The sequence below is a fragment of the Peromyscus eremicus genome, chromosome 11, assembly GCF_949786415.1.
Source record: "Peromyscus eremicus chromosome 11, PerEre_H2_v1, whole genome shotgun sequence".
Lineage (NCBI taxonomy): Eukaryota > Metazoa > Chordata > Mammalia > Rodentia > Cricetidae > Peromyscus > Peromyscus eremicus.
The window spans coordinates 48,758,297-48,786,266 of record NC_081427.1 but is presented as its reverse complement, the minus strand read 5'-3'; the positions used below and the strand labels follow the sequence as shown (position 1 = coordinate 48,786,266).

Sequence of the window (27,970 nt, the reverse complement as noted above, 5' to 3'; positions counted from 1 at the left end):
TGAAATGGCTGGAGATTCTGCAAAAGGAAACACAGGTGCTCACATCTCCACCCACCTATGTACTTGACTTCCACATCGGCCAGCACCTGCAAACAGTTCTCGTAAGTTACGTCCTTCAGGTCGATCGTCCCCACAGCGTCGTACACCTGCTTGGTCTGTGTGATGAGCTCTTCTGTCCTCGTCCTGATCTGCTCTGGAGAAAGGTCCCATCTTAGCACGTTCCTGCCAGCAGCGGTGGCGTAGGAAGATGCGGCCTGAAGCGGAGACACCAGCTCTCTTCCCAACGTCATTCTGAGCAGAATCCGCGAACCACCAGCTCTAAAAGGAATTGGAAAAAAAGAATAGAAATTAAGGACTTCTGTTGGCCAGAGGTTAAATATAAACATATAATGAAATGTGATAGCAGGTAAGACCTTTTCAAAAAAGAAACAACCATTTCCTAAAGGAAAAAAATGAGTGAAAATGTCCTTTATTTTCTTGCATAATTATAGTTTTAGTGGAATTTTTACTATGCAGACATGGACTTGAGTATATGAAATCATACGAAAGAAAGATAGCTGTCAGATATATGACAACTGTCCTTTAAAAACTAAACTAATTGGGGCTGGAGAGATGGCTCGGGAGTTAAGAGCACTGGCTGCTCTACCAGGGGATATGGGTTCAATTCCCAGCACCCACATGGCAGCTCACAATGTCTGTAACTCTAGTTCCAGGGGATCCAACACCCTCACACAGACATACATGCAGTAAAACACCAATAAGATAAATAAATAATTTAAAAATTAAACTAATCTCTCCTGTGCAAGTTTCTATCTACTGTGTACACAGATTTTTTTTAAATTACAGGTTTTGCTAAAGAACATTACAAATATTCTTTTCATGTAAGATAACAATCTCCCCCATAATTTTATATAAATAAAAATAGTAGTTTGTATCTGATATATATATCACATTGTAATAAAAGAAAAAACTGTCAGGAAAGAGACCAGCCCTTATTCTGTTAGATATCCCAACTAAAGACAGTGACACTTCGCTTGTGTGGATATCTCCTTCTCTCTTCTCCCCAACTTCAACCCTTGCCCCAACTCTACAGCTTAGAAATGAAAAACATCGTATTTAGTAGCTAACAATTACGTAGTGAATGTTTTGGCCCTGATCCTTCGAAGACACGTCCTATGGTCACTCTTAGTCTACTGAAGGAAAAAAAAAAAACGTGAGCAGATTAAGTAATCTGCCCAAGGCCATTCAGCTAGTCAGACAGTGAGAGCTAGGACTAGAAACCAGGCAGTAAAGCTTAACTTCTCTTAGCTCACAAGATCCACAAACAGCCTGGAGGGAAGCAGGGCGTTATTCCCTGTTAACTGGAGAGGTAACTGAGGCCCAGAGGCTAACTTACATGTTTAAAGCCATCTGCCCAACAGAACACATACTACATATGTGCAGCCACTGTGAGGGGCACTGAGGGTAAAATCTGATCGCCCGGCCCCGATGGTCTGATAAGGAACAAAAGCCACAGCAATAAATGAAATTTATTTATTACACTGCTTTGTGATAAGTATTACGATAGGTAGGCAGAGGGAACTCTGAAAGACTACAGAGGGGATACCTAGTCTGGAAAATGGTGTGAAAACCAAGGTCCTAGAATACTGAACAAGTCAAACTATCCGAAGTCCAAAGAACACGTGCCGGAGAAGGCTGAAGATAAAGAGGAAGTAGCCAATGCAGCACCTTAGGAATCAACAGAAACACTGAACCTTGTTCTGTGGCTCAGGTCGGTCTGTTTTGGTTGGTTTTGTCTTTTCTGCAGTGCTAGAGATTGAAACCTGGACTGAATGCACGGAAGATGAGTGCTGTACCCCTGAGTCCTACCCCAGCCCTGCTCTCAAACTTACTCTGAAGCTAAGAAAGCCACCGACGGGCTTTCATTAGGTGAGAGACCCAATAAGCTTTCTATCTGAGAGAATTCTCCCATTTCTCCAAATGAAGAAGGGATCCTGAACTAGAAAATGGGAGAACTGGACTGATGTAAAATCGAGGTAGAGACAACACATCTTGGTATGAAGAACAGGGGGGGAGACTCGAGGGCGATGCTTGTGCTTCAGGGAGCGCATGACAAGGGACTTGTGGGGAAGGAAGAGACAGGAAGCTGTGCATGGACGGCTGAAGCGGCAGGTAGTGGAACTCACTGATACTGAAGGTAACAGAGCCAAAGCCTGGCGTGAGGAGAGGAGAATGCCCCGGCTCTAACTACATCATCAGTGAGGTGAGAGAAAGCAGGCCAAGAGGGGTTGGGGAAGCCAGGAAAGTGAGCAACGAGACACGAAGTATGTCTGCCACAGAGTCAATCGAGTGGATGGCAAGGGGCCCAGTGGTGCTAACTAAAGGAAGGCAGTTCATGGCTTTGGCCGGAGCCATGATCTGGGAGTGCTGGGGTGACCCTGGAGAAGGGGGAGGATGATCTGGGAGTGCTGGGGTGACCCTGGAGAAGGGGGAGAATGGGGAGATGATCTGGGAGTGCTGGGGTGACACTGGAGAAGGGGGAGAATGGGGAGATGATCTGGGAGTGCTGGGGTGACCCTGGAGAAGGGGGAGGACGGGGGAGATGATCTGGGAGTGCTGGGGTGACCCTGGAGAAGGGGAGGACGGACGGACGGGGGAGCGCACCTACAGATGTGGCTAGGAAAGCAAGGTGAGCAAGGCGGAAAGGCGCAAGCACAGAAGAGCTGGGATGAGGACAAGAGAGACCCAAACACTGCCTCATCTTCTCTCACAGTGTTTGTGTGAAACTGCCGGAAGCACACTCAAGGTTGGCACTCTATTTTTTGGTATATTTTCATACACACATACACCCTTTTTTTTGTTTTTTGTTTTTATAATGCCGAATGTTTATTGAAGGAGGGAGGAGGTCTTAAATACAGGCTTACAGCACAATGGGAGAACCCCAGAGGGCAGGGCAGAAGTTCGCTACTGATGTTTTACAATCTTGCATCTAAGCTGTTAATACCCATTATGCAGGATACACAAACAAGGAACGTCCCTTAAGCATTCAGGAGACATCCTTTTTTTCAAGACAGGGTTTTTCTGCGTAGCCTTGGCTGTCCTGGAACTCACTCTGTAGACCAGGATGGCCTCAAATTCAGAGATCCACCTGCCTCTACCTCCCAAGTGCTGGAATTAAAGGCGTGTGCCACCACCACACTGCACAGCTACATTTCTTTTGTTATCAGCAGAATACGATTAAGACTGTTCCAAAACCTGCCCATATGTATTAAGGTTGTAATTTAAATATTTATCTAATTAAATGTATTGAAATAAAGAATCTGTTTTTTTTTTCCCTGAGATAAAATGTTTAAAAACATTTAAATAGTCACTGAAACATCAATAACAAAAACTGGCCAATGTAAAAAATTGTGTAAGAAATATAAAAATTTAGATGGCCCCTGAATTCATATTATTTAACGTGTCATTAAATTCTCATTCCTTCAAAAAAATTAACAGGGGAAATCAAAGATGCAGTTTAGGCTCAGGAACTAAGTGTGTCGACGGCTCCTGAGGAGGATCCAAGCTGGGTTCTCCCAGTAGCCATGTTGGGCAGATCATGACTGCTTGTGACTCCACCTCCAGGGGATCTGATGTGCTCTTCTGGATTCTGTGGGCACTGCACTCAGGTGCACATCCCCCTCACCCCAAACTCATGGATATACATGTAATTAAGAAACAAAACAACAGCTGGGCGGTGATGGCGCCCGCCTTTAATCCCAGTACTCAGGAGGCAGAGCCAGGCGGATCTCTGTGAGTTTGAGGCCAGCCTGGTCTACAGAGCAAAATCCAGGACAGGCACCAAAACTTCACAGACAAACACTGTCTGGAAAAAACAAAAACAAAAACAAACAAACAAACAAGGCAATAAATCTGAAAAAAATGTGGTTTATAGTATATGCAAAGGCAAGAGTGAGAAATAAGAATCCAAGTCTTTACAGACCTAAAAGGCCTTAGTCTCAGAGCAGAGATCTGAACTGATGTTTAAAAAATAAATCTTCGCCGGGCGGTGGTGGCGCACGCCTTTAATCCCAGCACTCGGGAGGCAGAGCCAGGCGGATCTCTGTGAATTTGAGGCCAGCCTGGTCTACAAAGTGAGTTCCAGGAAAGGCGCAAAGCTACACAGAGAAACCCTGTCTTGAAAAACAAAAAAAAAACAAAACAAAACAAAAATCTTTTTATGATTTTACTTGGAATCAAAATGTTCCATCAATTAAAAGATATACACAACACAAGGTCCCTATAGCTTCAGAAGAGAATGGGACATAAAACACAGGCAGGGCAGTTTTAAAGAAAAGAAACTCCAGTCTTGGTAAAACTAATAGTACAGGCAAAATGGTAGTAGTGATGAGACAGTAAAAATGAGAAATTTGACTTTAAGAATTCAATGGCGCTGGGAGTGATGGCGCATGCCTTTAACCCCAGCACTTGGGAGGCAGAGGCAGGTGGATCTCTGTGAGTTTGAGGCCAGCCTAGTCTATAAATCAAGTTCCAGGGCAGCCAGGGCTGTTGCACAGAGAAACTCTGTCTTGAAAAACATAACAAAACAAAAAAAGATTCAACGGCTGGGGGGCTGGGGCGGAAGAGATGGGTCAGCAGCTAAGGACACTTCCTGTTCTTCCAGAGAACCCACACACAACTCCCATAGTTCATGCCAGGTGGCTCACAACTGCCTACAACTCCAGTTCCAGGAAATCCTACACCTCTGGTCCTTGAGGGCACAACATGCAGACCCACGTGCATACATTAAACAAATACACAAATAAGTCTTCAAGATAAAATGAACTCAGAAGCAAAGCAGTATAAGCGGCAGGGAATTTCCCTGAAATATTTGGCTGGTAAGTTAGCTGCAGAGCAGAAATGACTGAGTCCAGTTTGGATAGACTGTGTGAACACCGGAGTCGGCAGCCTCTTGGCTGGGCCTGGGAGGAGAAGACCACACCAGAAACCAGTCTTTAAAAACGGAGGGCCCACCACCTTGTTGGAAGAGGGCAGCGAACACAGACTACAGAATGGCAAAGCCAGACTGGGAACCTCCAACGGCTTCTTTGTCTCTGGGGATCAACCCAAGGCCCTGTGCATGCGGATGTGTGTGTGTGTGTGTGTGTGTGTGTGTGTGTGTGTGTGTGTGTGTGTGTATGTGCTCTGCAGGAGTTTTACAATGGTGGAGACTTTAGTCTGGAGTGGTACTGCAGGCCGATGTGGCAGCTGGGGAGCAAGGGCAGCTACGCCCCTTATTTATAGTAGTGTATGTGTGGAAAGAAGAAAGATAGAGGGGGCGATTTTCTTCATGGTCAGGTAGATTCTAGTATCGGCCAGAAAAGGAAGGCAGAGCTGCAGCAGCCTATGACAAAGCTGGGCTTTCTTTTCCATGGGAGAGAGCAATGGTGAAGCCCAGAGTACAGCAGCGGTCAGATGTGCCCGGGCGTCTTGCCATTCATCTTGCCCCTAGCTACACACACTTTTTCTTCGTTTCTCATAGTGTTACATGATTTGTAACTTCCTGAAAACTGACCTAAATTCTTTGAAAAACTTGGCAAGTATTTCCTCCCCGTGCACCCAACCCCCATAGTCCAAGTTGTTTTAGGGTGACTGCCCTTAACCCTGGAATGAACCTATGGATGGCTGTGAGAGATGGTCCCATTTCCAGCCCCTGAAGTGGAGGAAGTCTGTGCCCCTGACTGGAGCTGGCAGCTGTCCTAGGAGAAAGAGTAGGATGTGATTTACGATGAGATAAACGCTGTGAATGGTCAAGGGAAGAAACTAAATATTTAATGGTATCACTGAGCCTCTAGATCAACTGACTCTGAAGCCTGACCCAGAGCCAGACTTTCCAGTTGTGTGAGTCAATAAATCCATTCTATTCTTTAAGACCGCTGAAGCTGAGTTTTATATTTCTGGGCTTCATACAGAATCCCAACTGGTAAAGGAAGAAAAAAATGAAGGAGGAGGAGGAGGAGAAGTAGTAGTATAGTATAGTAGTACTATAGCAGTGGTAGTACAGTAGTAGTATAGTATAGTAGTACTATAGCAGTGGTAGTATAGTAGTAGTATAGTATAGTAGTACTATAGCAGTGGTAGTATAGTAGTAGTATAGTAGCAGTAGAAGGAATAGCAGCAGCAGCAGTAGTATAGTAGTAGTATAGTAGTAGTAGTAGTAGAAGTATAGTAGTGGTAGTATAATAGTAATAGTAGTATAGTAGTAGTACAGTAGTACTACTGTATAGTAGTAGTATAGCAGTAGTGGTAGTGGTAACAGTCATAGTGTAAAGGTCAGGGTATAAGTGAAGGATTGAACAAGGGGGTTTTACAAGCTTGTTGTTAACTTTCTTTTTCTTTTCTTTTTTTTTTTTTTTGGTTTTTTCGAGACAGGGTTTCTCTGTGTAGCTTTGCGCCTTTCCTGGAACTCACTTGGTAGTCCAGGCTGGCCTCGAACTCACAGAGATCCGCCTGGCTCTGCCTCCCAAGTGCTGGGATTAAAGGCGTGCGCCACCACCGCCCGGCTAACTTTCTAACATAATTATTCCCTGCAAGCCCTTGTGGATACAGTGAGCAGAGGACTCTGAGAAAGAGTCAGCTGTGACCAAGACTGACTGCTTCCACCAAGGTCCTTGTACAGCTGGAAAGGCTGGCTTTGGGGCTGCTGGTCCAGGGATAGCAAATGGGAGAGTACTCTCTGAAACAGGATTTCCGCTCTGTCCCTGTTCTTAGAACAGGTCAGTAACTGTGAACACATTTTCAGTATTGTTAAATAGCTTTCAAATAAAATGACATCAGACGTTTTCCCTTACTTCCAAATGCTTTTCAAAGGCTGCTGTTTGGTTGTATCCTATCTGCCCTTAAGGCCCTTAAACTGAGAATGTCAGTGCTCACATCTGGCCAAAGGGACATAACCCTGCAGTCTCCATTGCAACTACAGAAAGCTGCCCGTTCTTTAACACCATGTTTTCCCTGAATTCAGGGGACCGGAAAGAAGAAATCAACAGAAATCAACAATGCCAACAGGACGTAGTAAGCATTTTACCTTATTATTCCTTTGAAATGTTCATTTCTTTAGTGCATGTGTGCAGGCCCCCGGGGGCCATGGCACACACATGGAAATCAGAAGACAACTTTCCAGAGGCCGTCACCTCCCACCTTGCTGAGGTGAGTCTCTGTCGATGCCTCTGCTGCTGCAGCTCTGCACTCCAGGCTGGCTGGCGGCCTGCAAGCTCCAGGCGAGTGTCCCCACTCTGTCCCCTCCCTCCACAGAAGTACTGGGATTACAGATGCACACTCCTGCATCCAGACTCCCACATGGGTGCCAGGGACTGAACTTGGTTGGGCTTGTACTCAGCAAGCACTTCTACCTGCTCAGCTATCTTGTTGGCCAGATAATCTTTTACTTACCTTGGATTTTATCTTAGGGTTCCGGAGAAGGCAACAGAGATGGGTGGTTTCCCAACACTCTAGACATTTGCCCTGACTAGTTTCTCTTCGAATCATCTCTGCTTTTCCTCTCCTGTCTTCGCTTCTATCCCTCTTCTTTCCCTATGTTACATTTCCAAGTTCTTTCTACATTTTGGACGCCGGTATACTAATTTCCTTTGCCTTTCAGCACCTTTGTGGCATTTGAGAGATGCTCCTAGGTGGGAAACAGCACATTTGTGCCATTCTGGGCAACTGCCTTTTTTTTGAGACTCTCGTGAGAACTTTTGACCTTTGCCCCTAAGGTCTACAAAAGTTGAAGGCAGGAGGCCCAGCACGAGCCCACACTGCTCAATGGGAGTTACTAAAGGACATTATCTGAAAACTACATCTAGACAAGTCAGAAACCTTATTTTCCAAGTTAAAACATTTCTTCCCTTCTGCAGAATTCCAGGAGGCCCTTTATCACTTCTCTCCTTCTCCACTGTCTCCTTTTCTTCATGGAACTTTAAAATATTGTGTGAAACTTCTAATGAGGAAATAATCGAGTACCACAGTGGGACTGACAGGAAGGAGCATGTGTGAGGGCTAGCATTTCCTGTGTGCATCAAACCAATGAGGAGCTCAGGCAAAGGAGGGAAGACAGATGACTTGGACAGGGTCACACACAGGGCCAATGAGCACACCACAGTTAGCTGAGTTAATATTGTAAGACATTTTGTGGACTGTACTTTGAGAAAAGTTCTGACTTGCTGGGTTCATTAGCCTCTGAAGCATGTTGAAGGCCCACCTGTTCTTCCTGCCCAGGTTTCTTTGGTACCACATTTCCCCAAACCTCAGCATCTGTCACCTTGCATGGGAGCCATTCACTCCAGACATTATCATCAACCTGCTCGGGTACCAGACTGGGATTTTCTCAAGCATCTCATTACTCCACACTTCCCCTAACAAATCCCCACCTCACACAGTGCCCATCACACACGTGAAATGAGCCAGCACTGATCAAACCAAGAAACAGCAGCAACACCGCATCTTCCTTCATTTATACAGGGAAATATTTTTACCTGAGCCAGGACCACATCAAAAGCCCATGTAAAATGCTACAATGCCCACATCACTGTGATATACATTCCCCTAAAGTGTTCCTGGATTGTATTACATGGTATGCATATTTTCTGAAAATGGACCCCGTTCTTTGAAATAGTTGGAAAAGACTTCTAGTTTTTGCCAAATGTTTCTCTGTAGACTCGGGCTAAGGTCTGCATTCAATCAAGCCCTCCCCACTCTGGATGAGCTGTTCATGGTTAGTTATTTCTGGTCTGGCTCTTTTGTCAGTATCCCCCTTTAATCCCGATTTTGCTGTTCCTAGAGCTCTCTTTTTCCCCCATTGCTCTGACTGGATTATCTGTCTTGACAGCTCAGCGGGCCATAACTCAGGCCTAGGCTCCTTCTGTAGCACAGGACTCTTTAAAATTTAATTCTTTGGTTTTAAAGACAGGTTCTCACTGCAGCCCACCCTAGTTTCAACTTGCAGTTGTCCTGCCTCAGCTTCCTGAGTTGATGGAATTACTGGCCCGGGCTCCTTTATTTTTGAGTTCTCCAGTTCCAGACAGAGCCCAGCCCCGCACCTCCCAAGGCTCACTACTCAACCCACTTCCTTCACGACGCCTGCAGCCACCGCGGCACCTTCCACAGTACTCCTGCTGTCCAGCACAGGAGTCACCCACTGCTGTTCAAACGGAGAGTACCATAAAAGGAAATGCTACCTGCCCATGTGTGGTGCGTCTAACAGCCTTGACTGTGTTATCCCAAGGCTACAGCTTCCTATCCAGCTCTGTGCCTTCTCTGGAAGGAAAAAGGGCAGAGAAAGACAAGAACCCTAGTGGCAGGTAGTGTTAAAACCCCCACCCACTCCTCACAGTGCTGAGAAATAAGAATGAACATTGCTTTCAAGAACACGGTGCGAGGAAAAGACTCGAGTCCTTCCTGGGAGCAGCAGGGCCAGGCACCGACAGCACAACTGGGACAGACATATCAGCCAAGCACTTCAGAGAACTGGTCCTTTTCCAGGAAGTGTATAAAGACTATGTAATTACATAAAGACCAGCAACTCTGTGAAAGGGCAGGAAATGAATGCTGTATGGATGTGGGTGTTATGTGTTTCACACCGCTTTATTTTTCTAAGAGATTATTTACATCTTATGCCTTTAATTTTAAAGATTTAATTGAAAAAAATGAACACAACACACACACACACACACACACACACACACACACAGAGCACTGTCCTAATTAGGCAGAAGAGGGGGTTGGATCCCCTGGAGCTCTGGTTACAGGTGATTGTGAGCTGCCTGACTGGGTGCTAAAAACTGAACTTAGTCCTCTGCAGGAACAGCACATGCCTCTGAACCATCTCTCTTTTCTCTTAACATTTTATTTATTTATTTATTTATTTATTTATTTATTTATTTATTTATTTATTTATTTGAAATAAGATGGCCTGGAACTTGCTATGTAGAACAGGCTAGCTTGGAACTCAAAGATCCACCCTCTTTTGCCTTGCCTGCTAGGATTAAAGGCATGCACCATTACACCTGAGAGACTAAAAATTTTGTTCGAAAACTTTTTAAAATTATGTGTCTGTGTATGCTTGAGGGTGGGCTTATTCATGTGAGTGGTTATACTCTTAATTCTTAAAATGAGAGTTAAATCTTACTTTTAACTGTGCTTACCAATATAGATTAAGTTAGAAAAATTTACCTGATAGTTCTTGGTACTTCACTTCAGCACTACAAATGTGTGTAAACCTACTACTATCTTTCTACCCACCCCCCAATGTGTGTGTGTGTGTGTGTGTGTGTGTGTGTGTGTGTGTATGAGAGGGGGATGGGGGAGGAAGGGGTAGAAGAAGAAAAAGAAAGGGAGAGAGAGGAAGAGAAAACATCACCCTGTAGAGTGCAACTTGGTAACTTGCAGAGGTTGGTTCATTCCTTCCATCATGTGGGTCTTGGGGTTCAAACTCAGGTCATGAGGCTTGGTGGCAAGCTCCTTTATCCTGAGCCATCTCACCTGCCCCTTCCACCTGTGAACGCCCCTTCATGCCACACATTCTGTCCCTACCCCCACTGCTTTGCACTCTAGCTGGTGAACCTCCCTCCCCAACACTCAAGCTTTCCTTTACCCCAACCGTAGCACAGAGCACTGCATTTTCCACTTTGTCCCAACAGAAATCTGCTGCTGTGGTTTGGATTAACTGTTGTTCTTTGTGTCTTGAGACAGGATCTCTCTATGTAGTCCAGGCTAGCCGGGAAGTGCTATATTGCCCAGGCTGGCACCAGATTCATATTCCTGCCTCAGCCTTCCAAAAGCCCTTACAATCCCCAAGCGGGATTCAGGCATGTGCCATCTTGCCAGGCTACAGCTTGGGTCTTAAATATCGCCCCAAACTAAAGGTTTAGTTTTTGATCCCATGGTGTTCCTGGGGAGGTGGGAAACCTTTAGGAGACGGGCTGCAGTGGAAGGATGTTGGCAAATATGGTGTGATGATTAATACTGATCATCCAGTTGACAAGTTCTAGAATCACTCATGGCGTATCTAAGATTATTTAGATTAGGTTAACTATGGTAAGACGACCCACCCTAAATATAGGTGGCGCCATTCCACGGGCTGGGGTCCCAAAATGAAGCCTTCCTTCTTCAATTGTCTGTCACACAGGAAGGAAGTCATTTGCACAGGGAGAGTGCCTTAGGGAGGAGCTGGAGCTTCAGACCCTTGACTTTCTCTGCTCCCCAGCCTCCCTGAGGCAAACAGACCCCCTCTGGCATACATACCAACTATGCTGCACTTTCACTGTGAGAGGCCAAGGTAACAGCCTCAAGCAACCAGGGACTGAAACTTTCATACCCATGAACCAAAACAGAATTTTCTTCCTTTGACGTTGCGTGCCTCAGGGTTTCTGTCATAGCGACAGAGAGATGACAAACACATCAGGATTCCTGAAGACCGGGTTGCTCCATCCACCAATGAAGTGATTCATTCTTTCGAGTTCCTCATGCAAGCAGACCTTGACAAAGTCTACCCTGAGCTCCTTAAGGTTTCCCAGTCATCACTGCGCGCACCCTGACCCTCCAAGGCTGCCGCTTCCCTTCCTGCTGTGTCTCTCACCAGCTCTCTCTCCTGTCATCCTCCAGCCTCTGTCCTTCGCTCACATGTACAGGCTCCTCTCTCTCTTTCTCTCTCTCTGTCACACACACACACACACACACACACACACACACACACACACACGTCTTCATCTCAATAAAGCAAAATCAAATCTCCCTGATCCTGGGACTCCATCAGACATCACTCCCTTGTCTTCCCTCAAAAGATCTCTAAGGATGGCACAGTCATCCTGTCCTCACCCCTCCTTTACCCTCGGTCCTGGCCTCAGAAAAAAGGGAACTGCTTTCACCAGGCTCCCTAATGGTTTCTAAGAAATCTCACTACATTTTCTAGTACTTATCTTGATTTTTTAAAAATATATGACAGTAATTCCTATTCGTTCCCCTTTTTAAAAAACACCACCTTCCTCAATGCTTGAACTTTGATTTTTTGACACAGGGTCTCTTTACGTAGCCTCGGCTGCCCCCAAACTTGCAGTCTTCCTGCCCCAGACTCCCAAGAGCTGGGATTAAAGTATATACCACCACACCAGCCTTTTCCCCTTTCTCTGAACCATCCCATGCCCTGGCTTCTGTGATGACCGCTCCACTTTTAATCCTTGTCTGGCTGTTTCTTCCTAACTCCACCCTCTCTGGCACTCCACTGTCCCAGCTCCTTTTCCTTAGGTTTCTTGGGATTTGGTTCCGTCACTCTGCCTTGTTTTCATTGTACGCCTTCCCTCTTACACCTAGATGACTCCACATGTTACCTCTGGTCACAGACTCCACATCTGGGCCTTGGAACACATCTCCCGAGATCTAGACTCCTATCTCTACCTACTGTTTAACTCCACTGGGATATTAATGACCACTTCAGATCCGGATGCCCTAAGGTAAACTGACATCTTGCTTTTATCCCAGATCAAATCTGCCCCTCCCTGCTCCCATTCCACACACCAATCCTTACTATGCACTCGGGTATCTAAGCCAGAGGCAGAATCTTTCTGGATGTCTTTGGATTGACTCTCCAGACTGCCTGTGAGCTTCCTTAAATGCAGATCTAATCACAGCACCCCCTTTCAGCGGCATCCTTCCCCAGAGACTGTGGGGTCAGGTGCCAAGTGCTCAGCTTCACACACAGGCCTTTCTGCAGCTGCCCACACCTGGGCATCTCACTGGCTTTCTCAATGCCACCCACTGTCCTGGAATCTGTGCTGCAGACGTGATGAAGGACTTTGACATCTCCCTCACTCGTGGGCTCTCCGAAGGCCTTTGCAGCATCCCCCTTCTCTTTGACGACTAGCCATTGTGTTCTTCACCCGAGGAACCTTCATCTCTTACTTAGAGATCTCAGTTCAGACCTCATCTTTTTCCGCAAAGCTTCCTTGAACACCTCAGACCAATTCAGGCATTCTCTGTGCTCTGACACCACCTCAGCTCACATGTACCAACAGAGGACTTGCCATGCCAACCAGCATCTGCATCCTCACATGTCTCCAGCACGCCTTAAAAAGAGGCTTGGGTTTAGTGACATTTGCAAGCCTAGAATCTGTCATCATTTTGCAATACTTACATATTGTTTAACTGGTATGTTTGTACAACCATATGTTTGGTGAGATGGATCAGGGTTTAGGAGTGATTCCTGTTCTTCCTGAGGACCCAAGTTCAGTTCCTAGCCCTAACAATGGCTTCCAACTCCAACCCCAGGGGATTGAATGACCTCTTCTGGCCTCAGATGACACTCATACTCACATGGCACATGCTCACACTGATAGACACATATATGCAAATAAAAATTAAGAAATTCAAATGTTTCTTAGGCTTATTTGTTCAATACCCTTCTTCTATTATTTACACCCTGGTAGTTCCATGAGTACGTGACTCCAGAGAATATCATGCAAAGCTCTGAGCACCTGGTGATGGCAACACAGCCTTGATGTGCAGGATGTGAAGTGAATGGACTGCTGCCCCCAGGAATCCTGTGCAGGAGTGCTCACCCGCCCCGCACGCCCAAACCTCCACGTGCAGAGTTACAGCCCTCATTGGTGATGAACCTCCCTGTTCACTTAAGGATCTTTTTATTTGGTTTAGAACTGAAGTATTTAATAAACAGAATGTTCTGGATCTAGAATTAAATGCCTTGGCCCAAGTCAAATTCTACCAATAAACACAGCTATGTTTCATTAAAAATAGCTTTTGATAAAGTTCTTTTTTTACTCTGAGGATTTAATGTGCAGAGAGGCCATTTCTGTTTCGTTTCTGAGTTATTAAGCATGACAAAGTACCCATTTCTACCTTTTTTTCCATCTGTTTTGAAAGAAGTCAGTTGATGGGGCTCAGCCTTTATGCCCCCACACTCCCACATCCAGTCCCTCCAGTCTCTCACCGGCTCTGGCTCCCCCTCTAGAAGTGCCCTGGCGAAAGCGGCTTTTCCGGTCTTTCCAGATTCTCTTCACTTTTCTCTTTAAAAACAGTTATTAATGCCTTTGTTTAACTATCGAGGTGCAGTGCTGGGAGGGGGCCGGAGGGGGCCGTACCCACGCTCCAGCCCTGGCCCCTTTATCTGTGCGTGTGCAAACACTGCTCTGAGGACCGAACCCAGGGCCTCTACCACCGAGCTGAATCCCCAACCCCAGCTCTGTCCTTTTCATGGCATTTCTCCCTTCACCCCACTGATGCTCAACTTGGTGTCTCTTCATCTTACTCCCTCCTGTCTCAGGGCTTTGGGGACCACCCACAACTACCTACTGCATATCAATAGCCTGCACCTGGATCTCAAGCCACAGCTGTACACCCACAGACGCCTCAAAGGTGTACCAACTATGAAGGTCCATCGTCCTCAAGAATTTCCGCCTCCATTGGCTCCTCTCCACCTAGGCATCCGAGCTAGAAACTGGTCACATGGACGGCTGGTGTGCACCATCAACGCCAGTGTTTGTGAGGAGACAAACACGATGCTATAGGTTTATAAGCACTTTCTTATTTAACTCCCCCACCAAGCCAAAGGCAGGTATTATCGACTGTATTTTGCAGGACAGACAAGTACAGTAATGTGCTCAGGTCACACAGCTGGTGTGGAGCTACACTCCTGACTCTGCTCTATTCAAGCTGCAACTACAGCCCCCAGAGGGAAAAGGTCAAACTTCTCACCAGGGCACTTCCCCACATTTAAACAGGGAGAGAGCAGTGAGCTAAAGAGCGGAAACATACACTGTTTGTCTGATGTCTTATCTCTACCATTCCCGAGGGATCACCGCCAAGACTGAGGAGGAGTGTCCCACTTTAACTTCCATCCGGTCCTGAAAAACAGGCTGTGTTGGGCTGGGCAGCTTTCAGCCACCCATTTCCTAAGGGTGAAACAACTCCAGCCGGGCCCACTTGGACAGCTGCCCTTTGCAAGCTCTCTTTCTTTCCCAGAGCGTCTGTCAGGGTCCTTAGGTAATCAATAAACCACCTGAAAGATGCACCTGCAGGATGCAGCACCTCTTTCTCAAAGCACCAAATGGAAAAGACTTAGCAGAGGCCCTCTAAGAGATCTTCCAGCAAGCTAACGACGGGGATGAACACCTTTTCACTGAGTTGGACATTTTGGATATACAGTGGATTGTGATGATGGACAACCTGGGCCTTACTAAAAGTTGGGGCTGGAGAGATGGCTCTGTGGTTAAGAGGGCCTACTGTGTGCCGGGCAGTGATGCACACCTTTAATCCCAGCACTCAGGAGGCAGAGGAAGGAGGATCTCTAAATTCGAGGCCAGCCTGGTCTACAGAGTGAGTTACAGGACAGCCAGGACTAAACAGAGAAACCCTATCTTGAAAAACAACAACAAATCATCTGAGCATTCTTAAAAACAACAGCTGGGCGGTGGTGGCACACGCCTTTAATACTAGCACTTGGGAGGCAGAGGCAGGCGGATCTCTGTGAGTTCAAGGCCAGCCTGGTCTACAGAGTGAGATCCAAGAAAGGTGCAAAGCTACACAGAGATACCCTGTCTCAAAAAAAAAAAAAAAAAAAAAAAAAAAAAAAAAAAAAGTGCCTACTATTCTTACAGAGAACCTGGATCCAGTCCCTAGCACCCATATGGTGGTTCACAATTGTAACTCTAGTTCCAGGGGATCCAACACCTCTCCAGAACTCCTCAAGCTCCTAAATGCATACATGCACACATAAAATAGGTATATTTCTTTAAGTCCTAAAGGGTGGTAGCTGCTAAATCTTGCAAGAAACTGGTTTGTCTCTCTCACTCTCTCCTTTTACATCACTTGTATCAAATAATAATTTTGTTATCATGTTCTGTGGATAAACAGCTATCAGAACTGATCTATAGCATCACGGTTTCATTGTGAACAGCATTTGTAGCGGGTCTTCTAAGTTAGGAAATGTTACTCACACTGGCTTCTCCTAACTGAAAATTCCGTCATGGTTTAGGATCTGTATGTCTGTTGCTTACTTGACCTATATACTTGGTAGTGAAAATTTTAAATTAAAGGATCCTTCTCTTAAAGATTATTTCCATTTTTTTTTTCTTTTAGAAAAGAAAAAAACTCGCGTTAAAATTAAATCACCTATGTACAGTATCTGGTGCAGTATCTGCTGTTAAATGAATTCCTGCCTGTGTGAATACCAACCGTGGTCGGCATGCAGCCGGCCAGCCACTGATCTGCTGCTGCTCAGCTCAGGGGAGTGACCCGCTTTCCTTCTAATTCTACTACAATGTAAGCTTCCTGGGAATGTAGTCCCTGTCACAATTGTTTCTGTATTTCTTGGCAAATGTAGAAGAAAGTACTCTACACACAGCATGTGCTTTGCAATGACAGTCAGCCAACACAGACAAGAGACGAAAACCTACATGGCCATCTTAGAATGACTCCTAAGCTCAGACCAAATCACCAAGTCAGGCGAGTGATGCAGCCATGAGAAACTGCGGAGACCAGGGATGGAGACCAGGGACGGAGCGCAGACTCCATCAGCACAGTGCCAGGAGGAGTGGGGTTGCAGAACAGAGGGACACACACAGAAGAGCCAGGCCATTCTCCAGCTCCTGCTTCCACCTGCTGGCACAGGAGAGGAACTGCTGGTAGACTGGGTAAAAACTGCAGGCAGCGCTCGAGAAAAACCATGAAAACGTTGAGTTCCAAAGTTCTCTGGCCAAGGTGACAAGGCCAACAACCACTCACAAGACAAATACACCACAACCCTGGCATTTGTTCTGAGAAGCCTTGACTGCCTGATGTACCCAAGAGCACTGTCCCATGTTTTTTCTGTCTGTCTGTTAGTGACAGGAGACAGTGTCTGGATCTCTAGCCTGGGTGAGATCCTCCTGCTCACAGGCATGCGTCCTCATGCCTAGGCACACTTTCTCTTGCCAGCATGCATTCCTTTGTTCTAACAAGAGTACATTCACATTCTCTGACTAGAATGGATACCGCAACTGTCTTCTTTTTCTTTGTCTTTGAAGTGCCAGGGATTGAACCAAGGCCTGCGTGCACTAGGCCAGCTTTCCACCACTGAGCTGCACCCTAGCCAGTTTCGGTCTTCCCGTGACTCAGTCCCTCCCTTGGTCTTCTCTACCTGCTATACCAGTGGGGATGACTCCCTCTTTCGGCAGGACTTGTACGTAGAACACATTACACATCCGTTTCTGTAGGAATGAACAATGGTGATTTTCAATCCCTCCTTTTAAAAAGTTGATTTTTATTTAAAAAAAAAAGGTGATATTTTAAAAGTAACATTAGTTTAGATTTGTAATGTAGTAGAAAAGTTTGTTTCCAACCTTGATTATATTGTAAATAAATGAAAAGAGATTCTTTGAAACTATCTTTTTTTAAAAACTATGAGAATAAAAAAATGTTAGAAACTACATGTGGTCATGAGACTATGAGATGCAAGAAAATATGACAGACAGTTGTTGCTGGAAAAAGAGAACTTTCATATTAGTTCATATTACAAAATTGTAATGAACAGAAAAACTCAGGTTCAAAGAAGAAAAGCAACAGGAAGGAGAACAGCCTGACTTCCTTTAGTCTGTGTATCACACAGACTTGATCACAGGCTCCAGACAGTCAGTGTAAACAAACACGGGAAGAGTTAAGTGCTGTAAGGTCGGTAAGTGGCCCCGACCACAGAGCGGCAGGGCAAGCGCTGCTCTGTCAGTAAAATGTCCTTTAATAATTCATCAGGCAAGGCCTGTCCAGGGCATGCAGCCTACCTCAGGAAAGCCACTGCATATGAATGAATTGCTGCTGGCACATTTAATTGGCACTTGGGGTACACTTTTCGGAATTGAAATCCTTGGTAATTACTCAGGAGACTAATTCTCCTCCTCCTGTGCATTACTTACACATTGATGGCTTTTGATTATTTCATCTATGCGGGAGTATTTGATTGCTGAATTGCTTTTCAATATGGATTCAATTGCTAATAAGTGTTTGTTTTCACATGTGACAATGGCAATGTGGTTATGTGGTTGTGAAAAATTATTTTCTTTCTTAGAGCTACAGACCAAAATAGTTATGGTGAAAATAATATAGTGGTAATTTGCTTAAAAAAAAACTGGGGGGAAGAAGTGGTATATGAAAAAGATAAGTCAGGAACTGACAATCTTGAAGCATGGTGGGGAGGTACATTACATAATTTCTGATAGAAAATTTGTTTTCTTTCTATATTTATCTGAATATTTTTATTGGCTGAGTACTTCATACCCGTCTGCATACAATGTACTTTAAACATATTCACCCCAATAAAAAATTTTAATACATTTAAATGTATTTATTCACAGCCATACCATCCGGAACACACTCAATCTCACCTAAAATATATTTAATTATTCATGTTCCTAGTTCTAGTTGCTATTCTAGACTTAGGTGCTCAGAAAATGTATGAACTCCAAAAAAGCATACACAAACTGACGAGCTATTCAAAGACACAATTGGGAAACCCCTAAAGAGTAAACTAGAACACAGTAAGAAAAAATAGAAACGACCAGCAAGTGAAGAGTCACAGCTCACAGTGAGAAGGACGCATAGCAACCAGCTAGTTCAAATCCTTTACTTTAGGATGGTGGCCAGTAATGCCAGGTCTCGAGTAACTCTCAGCCCAGACTTAAGCATCTTCTTTTACTGCGGAGAGAGTGCAGAGCACACCGAAAACAGACTGACTGTTAGGGAGATTCAAATAATATCGACGTGGTGACATGTCTCAAGCTTGAGGGTGGCAACTTGTGAGTGTGGAAATCAGAGAGCCAGCAGGCTGCTTCATTTAGTTACCAGCTTCTCTTGCTGCTGCTTGTGTGCGGCCAACTCCTGCTATCCCCGCTATGAACAGGAAGAATAATGTCTAACAGTCGTGTAGCAGGCACTATGAAAACCTTATATAAACTGAATTCTCCCAACAACACCGACACAGACCTTACTATTACCATCATTTCAGATCAGATGAAACTGGGAGCATGGAGATTCAACAGCTTGCCCCAGCGTGGACGCAGCTAAGCATTGGAGTGTCCGGTCAGTCACACCACCACTTTTTCAGTACTGCTCTCTAAGACATCTTCAGCGCTTGCTACTTCTTTTCATCCTCATGTGTCTTTCGTTGGTAGACAGGCCGGGACACAATCAGAGGGCTGGTCCGGCACAGTGAACCCTAGGAACCACCGTCCTCATGTACACGCGTCAACGTGGGACATGAGGGTGGCCATGACCCCTGCCACTTCTATAGCACACGGAGAACCTCAGCAAACTGACCTTCAGATGATAAAAGTGATTTTAGATAGTTTGATGGCTTATACTTTAAAAGCCTACTCTTTAAGGCAGGGAAGTTTCCTGACCAATAAAAGACAAAAAGTAGCCTATAAAAAGCACCTTCCCAACAAAGATGAAAGACGACTAATTACCTAACACAGCTCTTTTAGATTTGGAAGATGCATTCAGACCAAAGGAAAGCACCTACATAAATGAGTCCATGGCCATTTACTTCCTGAATGCTCATGCTAAGTGTTTCCATCCATTATCTCAATCAATTTTCACTCTGCAGATGAAGAAACAGAGGTGGGAAACACTGAAGACACACGGCGAAGTGAGCAGCACATGGGAGCTGAGTGAGGCAACCTCACTCCTGAGTCTGAACCTCAGCCACCACTGGGCTGCCTCTTTCAATCCGAACATGCCGTTCAACTTTCTCCACACCAGGGTTTGGTTCCCAACAGAGTATCCCAGTTGGGGAACTGTGAGCCTCGTCCGATCTACCGCCTACAGCAGCACACATGGTAAGACACTGTGAAGGTCAGAGGAGAGGGGAAATCGGAGATGAAGAGGTTTCTGCTTCACAGGGACGCGCCATAGCGCCAGTCACCAAGCTGGAATTCCTAAGGAGGTTAGAACAGGTCTTTCTTTCCCTATTTGGGGTGGTGGTGGGTACGAAAGCACAGGATCTGGGGGTGGGGTGGGAAGGGTGCATTAATTTCCAGTGTATCAGGTTGGTGATGCCAGCAATGTCCAAGTGAAAAAAGTGTAGTGGGCATCCAGAACTCAGGAGGTAAAAATGAGCACAGACCTGAGCTAAGTCTGTAGCACCTGTGGGGGATCTTGTACTATCATGCTAGAGAGCTTAAGCTGATTGTGTGGATAAGCTGGCCCCGCAGCTCAGCCTGTACTTAGGAGGCTAGAGAGCCTGGGCTTTTTTTGTTTTTTTTTTTTAAGATTTTATTTATTTATTATGTATATAGTATTCTGCCTGCATATATGCCTGCAGGCCAGAAGAGGGCACCAGATCTCATTACAGATGGTTGTGAGCCACCATGTGGTTGCTGGGAATTGAACTCAGGACCTCTGGAAGACCAGTCAGTACTCTTAACCTCTGAGCCATCTCTCCAGTTCCAGGCCAGCCTATTCCCAACAAGGAAGCACACAAGCAGAAAACCTTTGGTGAGGACCTGAGAAGGAACTGTACTCTGCTAAGCACTCTGGTAGCTGATTTTAAAGGACAAGAGAGACCCTCTAGTAAATTACAGTAATCTAGATAAACAAGAAAAATTAAAAGGAGCAGCAGTAGAGAAAAAATATTAGATTCAAGAAATATTCAAATGACTAAAAAAAAGTGGCAGGACTTTGTAAAAGTCGAAATGCTACAGAGTTTCTAGTTTGGGTGGGATGGCAAGTGACGTGGGCTATGGGGGATGACTAGTAAGTGTCAGATGTGATTATTTTGTGATCAGGTGCCTTTGAGAGACTGGGGTGTGCAAGCGTGGTGATTTAAAGATTTCTTATCTATTATTACTCTGTGTGTGTGTGTGTGTGTGTGTGTGTGTGTGTGTGTGTGTGTGTGTAGGTGTTTGCAAGTCTGTGGTAGTTTAAAAGAAAATGGCCTTCAAAGGGAGTGGCACTATTAGGAAGTGTGGCCTTGTTGGAGGAAGTATGTCACTAGGGGGCGGGTACTGAGGTTTCTTTTTCTCAAGCTTTCCTCAGAGTGACAGTCAGTCAACTTCCTGTTGCCTGCAAGATGTGGGACACTTGGCTATTTCTCCAGCACCATGCCTGCCTACATGCCGCCATGCTCCCTGCCATGATGGACTGAACCTCTGAACTGAAAGCGAGCCCCCTCAATTACTTATTTTCTTTGTAAGAGTTGCCGTGGTCATGGTGTCTCTTCACAGCAGTAGTAAACTCTACCAAGACAGAGTCCACGCTTTCCTTCAACTGTGGGTTCTGGAGACTGGATTCGAGTCAGTTAGGTGGCAAGCACTTTCACTGCCCAGATCATCTTGCTGGCCCCAGTGTGGTAGCATAGAACTGGAGATAGGAACCTGAGAGTAAGAAAGAGAAATTCTGACATCTGAAAATATATAATTCTTCAAAAGGACTGGGTCACCTAAGAGAATACGGATGTGGATTAGTTACTTTTGTGATGACCAAATACTTGACCAGAAGCAACTTAAGGGAAGAAGGGCTTGTTTAGGGCCCACAGTCAAGGGAATGCAGCCTGTCATGGCCTGGTAGGTGTGGCAGCAGGAGCATCAGGTGACTGGTCAGAGTGGACAGGAAGCAGAGCCAGGCTATAAAATCCCAACATCCACCCTCTAGAGCTTCTCTTAGCAAGGCTCTACCCCCTAAAGATTCCACAACTTCTAAAAGAGTGCCTTAGCTGGGGACCAAGTGTCCAGGCACAGCGACACATGGGAACATTCCACATTCAAACCACGTGTGTACAGCAACAGAGGACTCTGGCCAAGCAGAGAGAAAAGAAATGAGTAGCAGCTGGATGGAAGGAGGGCTCCAGAGCAATGGGATGTGGAAGCTGGAGTGTGAACATAGCTAAGGAAAGAAGTCGGTGGGAGGCACACACAGCAACTGAGAAAATCCATCACTCAGGCGCAGGTCATTGGAAAGGGAGCCCGGGAAGAGTGCTCAGAGGTGAGCGCAGCTGTAAACTTACCTGCTCTGGAAGTCAGTGTGATATCACATGGAGACCAGTCAGCTCAGGCTGGAAACTGTTCCATTTGGTGACTGACAGCCTAGACTTGGTATTTATTAACCACCCTTCCCCTACTATGTTCTTGGCAGCCACATCGATCTGCCAACTGCAAACTACACAGGGTTTTAAGAGCGTTCTCCTGGTGCTGTCCATGCGTCATTCTGCTCTTACGGGGTAGCTTACTTAGCAGAAAAACAAGACCTCACAATGAACACTAGTCACAATCTCTTTATCAGACTGGGGTCTACATGAGTGCAGATCTAGAATGCTGATCCTTACTTCTCCTCTAACGTCACCAGTGGTCATCCTTCCCCTCACTGATACAGCTTCATAGCTTCTTTTTAAGGTGTAGGTAATGGAACCCAGGGTCTTGCCCATGCTAAGCATGTGCTCTACCACTGGTCCCTTTCATTATCACATGCAGGTATTTAATTATCCAGGTCCTTAGTATTCCTCTTCTTTTGCCTCGAATGAAAGGGAGTTGTAAATTACAATGTTTGATATCAAATACTGTGCTCTATTTTCAACACAAAGATTGTAGGAGGCATTAACATTCACTCCGTGGTAGACTCAATGAGACAGCAGGTATGGGGCCTCGCCAGACCACAGGGGCTGCAGCACAGCTCACCACTTTCTTAGCCGATTTTCCTCAGTTCTGAGCAGCCAATGTCTTCTTACCCACTGTGCTATTTTTAAGTTCTGGTAAACAAGGGATTAGAGAACACTGGTCTTTACATGTCCAAATTCCGTGTCCTTCAAAACCCAGCTGCAACACATAAATCACGTGCTAATCCCTATTTCTATCTTGGAAATGACTCCTCTCCCTTGACTCGCCGTATCAATTTCTCTACCACCCTCTAAAGGATTTATCATCTTCACATTTATATTCTAATTATTTAAGAGTGTGGTTTTTCACCCTTACTATGCTGTTTCCTTTGCCTTTTAACAAGCAAAATAAAAACAAGGTAAGAATTAGCCCTGTGAAGTCTACTTGTACATTTACTGCATAGAATTATTCCGTAGGCTGTTATTCGTTACATTGCTCAATTTACCTACATTATGGGTCTGCAGGATACATCTTTCTCTGAAACAGTGCTTAGAAAAAACACTTCCGATGATTATTGAAAGATGTATTTTTTATGTGTATGTAAGCCACTGCTATGCAGATGCCCCGAGAGGCCAGAAGAGGGCATCAGATTCTCTGATGCTTAACTTATAGGCACTTATGAGCACCTAATGTGAGTGTTGGCAACAGAACTCCAGTCCTCAGGAAGAACAGCAAGGGCTCTTAACCACTGGGCCATCTCTCTAGTCCCTAGTAATTCATCTATTATATTTTCCTTTGCCCTATTTTCCAGAAAGCCCATAGCAAAATACCAGACTGACTTGATGTTCTTTCCTTTTTTTTTTTTTTTTTTTTTTGTCTTTAATAGTCTTCTCCTTTTACTTTCGTATATTTATTTATTTATCAAGGCAGGATCTTGTTATGTAGCTCCAGGCTAGCCTCCAATGTGTGGTACCTACTACTTCAGCTTCCTGAATTCTGGGATTACAGGTATGTGCCAACTTACCTGGCTATTTTCATTCATTTTCCCCACATAATTTTAGGTCGGTAAATACAAGTGCATTGTGAGAGTAGCCATGTTTGAGAAGGAAGAGTCAACTTCAGTAAGTGAATGATGCCAATCTCAGTTTTTCCAAACAGGGCCCATGTGTACAGTCCCTTGCACAGTTAGCTGTACCAAGTTAAGGTTCATGGAACAAGAGAATGAAGTTCTAGTTTACCCACAGGTTGCAACCAGCTAACTTCGATCATTCACCACCTCTGGAACTTGACAGCACTTCAGTGCTGATATGAAGTTATCTTCGATCATCCACCACCTCTGGAACTTGACAGCACTTCAGTGCTGATATGAAGCATTTCTGATGAGCAGTTTTACATACCTTTCTGACCAGGGCTGGATCCTTTTGCTATTCCAATTTTGATTTTCATGTTTTTATTTCTCTTCGGCTAAAAACATGCTGTTAGGAGGGTAGTACTTTTGGCACAAGGAGCTGGATTTAATGCAGCAGGTATGAGATGTGTTCCCAGATATGATCTTACTATCATGGTGTACTTGGGCTGGGTACTTTTTCCACCATGTAAGTGAAACAGCATGCCACTACTTCTTAATGTGACCAACAGAATGTTACCTCTTTCAGGAACGTTCAGGGACGTGTGTGTCCTCAATCTCAAGTATCTCTTGAGTCATAAATGTCCGGAGAGCCTGGCTCCCCTGCCATGAGCTGACCCCAGGCCTGTCCAAGAGAGGCTTGCCTTCTGCTCCTTCTCAGCTTGATTGCTTCTGACCCAGTATTTCACAGACTGGCACTTCTTTCATATCCAGGCCAACATATTTAGAAAAACTTTGCTTCTGGAGAATCATTAATTAGACTACTGCTTTACAGAGCTATTGCCTAGGTCTGTAATGGACCCTGTGACCTTGAATGCCTCCAATGATGATTACAGAATATGACAAAGTTCCCACTTGTCATTTATGGCTTCATCTCTGCCTTGTGCCCACCCGAGTATACACTCAAGATTCCTCTGTATCTGCTGCTTGAGCATAGCCCCCGACAGCCAGCTGACTACTGTGGATCACTCCACTCTATGTTCAGAAGTACGCAACTAGGATTCTATTGGATAATTAACACTTAGACATAGTAATTTCCCTTAGCAACTGGCATTTTGCTTAAACAAATTTAAAACCAGTCATTTCAAACAGAGTTTAAAATATCTACTGCCTACTCAGTTATGCTCACTTATATCTAAATCATCAATAACATTCGTCAAATCTAGGTCTGTACTCTTTAGACATAAGCAGGGAATACTGAATCTTCAGTTACTGTTGCTGATGCTATCTTTTCACTTATCCATTTAATAAAAAATTTATTCAGCATCTACTATACAATAATACCATGCTAAATGTTAGACATATCAAAGTGAACAAGAAAAAACTGGGTTCCTGATCTCAGAAACTATCAACCATTAGGGTAAGTAATGCTTGGGCTACTGAAGTCCTTACAGGATTCAGAGGGACTGAATTTAATAGTAGTCAGAATAATTCACCCCAAAGAGTGCAAGCTAAGCTAAGACTAACAGCATCTCTCATAATCTATCTTAGAGCTCTATTTACTCTTTGACACCCGTGAGTAAAGAGAGGGCAGAGACAGCTTTTGCCTTATCTAAAGTTTTTCCCCAAAATTTAGCTCAGCAACACATACTAATCAGAGATCTTATAAATAGATCTTTTGAATACTGTAAAACAAGTGAGGGGTAGAATTTATAGACTATATAAACAGTGCTTACATTCAATATAAAAATAGTGTATCAAATCTGGGCACGGTGGCACAAGCCCATAATAAACATAGTGTGATCTTACTGAATGAAAGGAAGGTGGGGGGAGGAAGGACAAAAGTCCAATAGCAAATAGGTAAAAGGTATTGTGATGGCTATACTTGGTTGTCAACTTGACTACATCTGGAATTAACTAGAAATGCAAGCAGCTGGGCACACCTGTGAGGACTTTTCTTGATTGGATTATGTGAAGTAGGAAAACCCATCCTAAACCCAGATCTTCTGAGGTAAGAAGGTCCACCCAAATCTGGGCCACACCTTGTGGCAGCCTATATAAAGAATGGGAAGAAAGAAGCCTTTGCTTTTTGCCTGCTTGCCCTCACTCTTATTGGCAAGTTCATCTAAACCACTGCTAGGGCATTCCTTCACTGGTATTAGAGCCCACTTCTTTGGGTTCCAGTGAAGACCAGCTGAGACATCATCCTCATGGGCTGAACAATTACTGGATTCTTGGACTTTCCATTAGGAGAGCATTGTTGGATGAGCTGGGCCACAGCCTGTAAGCCACTCTAATAAATCCACTTTATATAAATATTCTCTGTTCCTCTAGAGAACCCTGAATAATATAGATATGAATAGGTATAATGTACAAAGGACAAAGGTGAAAACATGCTAAGACTCAAGAGTAAATGTATATAGGTGCCTAGTGTTCACTGGCAAAACTCTATACCATCAAGAGTGGCTTACGGTGGTGGACTAATGGCCATTCATAAACACTGTGTAGGGAGAAGAAAGAATTAATATAATCACTTTAGAAAATAAAAGGGGGGGGTCAGTTGAGAAAGTGCATACATTCCAGCTTAAAAAACAAACAAACAAACAAACAAACAAACAAACAAAACAACCTAAATACCCACGAACAAGAAAATGGATGGACTTCTGAAGTGTCACACTGTGGCCACATGAAACCAGTTCCACCAAGTGAAACTAAATCACAGGTAGTTTAGGGCAACAGGCATTTGCAGTGTATGTATAAAGAGGATATAAAAGCAAAGCTTGGGGCAGGGGTTACCACAAAAAGGGACATGGATGAGGAGAGGCAGGGAAGGGACTTAAAGGTACCAGAAATATGCTTTTGTATGTAAAGGCACATTTTCCTTCTTCTTTGAGACAGGGTCTATGTAGTCCTGGCTGCCCTGAAACTCACAGACACCCACCTGCCTCTGCCTCTCAAGTGCTGGGATTAAAGGTATGTGCCACCATGGCCGGCTTTTCACTCTTTTGAACATATTGAATATGCACTTGAATTTTGTATATATTTCTTTAAAATTAAAGACAAACTGGTATGTGTTAGGTTCTAAGGTAGTATGAGAAAGAATGTTTTAGATAAAGATTGGCATGACTCGATTCTAGGCTGTGTGCTGAAGACATGAACTTTCTAGATGAGACCCTGAGTCCAGAGAGAGAAGCCTGGGACACTAAGAGGACGCTAGACTGTGTGAGAGTTTTAACACCAAAGGGTGACATGCCACCCTTGCTTTTCCTCGAGGCCTCTGTCTTCAAAGGAAGGCATTGGTGGAGAGCCAAACCCAAGGCTGGTCTCATTTCAAACCAGCAGAAGAAGAAAGAGAAAGAATGGGAAGACTTGGTTAGTGGGAAAGTAAAAGAGACAGAGGAAAATGAGATGGTTCATTTTTGTTTTGTAATGGAGACAGGTTATTACTGTCATACTAGTTGGCCTGGAATTTAATATGAAGACCAGGCTGGCCTCAAAGTCACAGAGGTCCTGTTGCCTCTGCCTCCCCAGTGCTGGGTTTAAAAGTGTACACCAGCATGCTCAGCTGCCTTTTTAGATTTAAACATTTTTATTTTTAAGTATGTGTATGTGTGTACATGTGGTTTTGTGCACCTTGGAGGCCAGAAGAGGGCGTCAGATTGCCCGGAGCTGGAGTTCAGCGGATTGTGAAGTACTGGATGTGGGTGCTGGGAAACTCAGGTTCTCTCCAAGAGCAGTATGTGCTCTTACACTGAGCTATCTCCCTAGGTCCAGCTTCTAGGCTTCTGACTTGGAAAAAAAAAATGGTTACATCAGGATAAAGAAACATGGAATAAGATCAGGTCTACAGGGAAATGTAATAAAATTAACTTAGGACAAGACAATAGTGAGACTAAACAACCTAATAGTTCAGCAAATACCTCTTGAGTGATCAAGTGACTGTGTGTTGTGGAATATTATTTTAAGATTTGTTGTATTCGTTCTTGCTATGGAATTATTTGTTTAATGATGCAAAGTTGTATTCTTCTATGTTGCATTTGTTTAGCTCTATGAAGCTGTGTTACTTTGCCTGTCTAAAACACCTGATTGGTCTAGTGAAGAGCTGAACATCCAATAGCTAAGCAGGAGAAAGGATAAGTGGGGGCTGGCAGGCAGAGAAAATAAAAAGGAGAAATCTGGGAAGAGAAGATTGAGGAGTGAGAAAAGGAGGAGAGGAGGACTCCAAGGGCCAGCCACCCAGCTACACAGCAAGCCATGGAGTAAGAAGTAAAGTAAGATAAAAGCCCAGAGGAAAAAGGTAGAT

General features: G+C 44.6%; 1 protein-coding gene across 1 annotated transcript in view; it reads right to left on the bottom strand.

Annotated features, from left to right (window-relative positions):
• Positions 1–27,970, bottom strand: part of Nln (neurolysin) — a 98,592-nt gene that overhangs the window by 59,416 nt on the left and 11,206 nt on the right. The window contains exon 2 of the mRNA XM_059276460.1: positions 56–318. Coding sequence (XP_059132443.1) covers positions 56–318 — 263 coding nt within the window. The remainder of the gene's footprint in view (positions 1–55; positions 319–27,970) is intronic.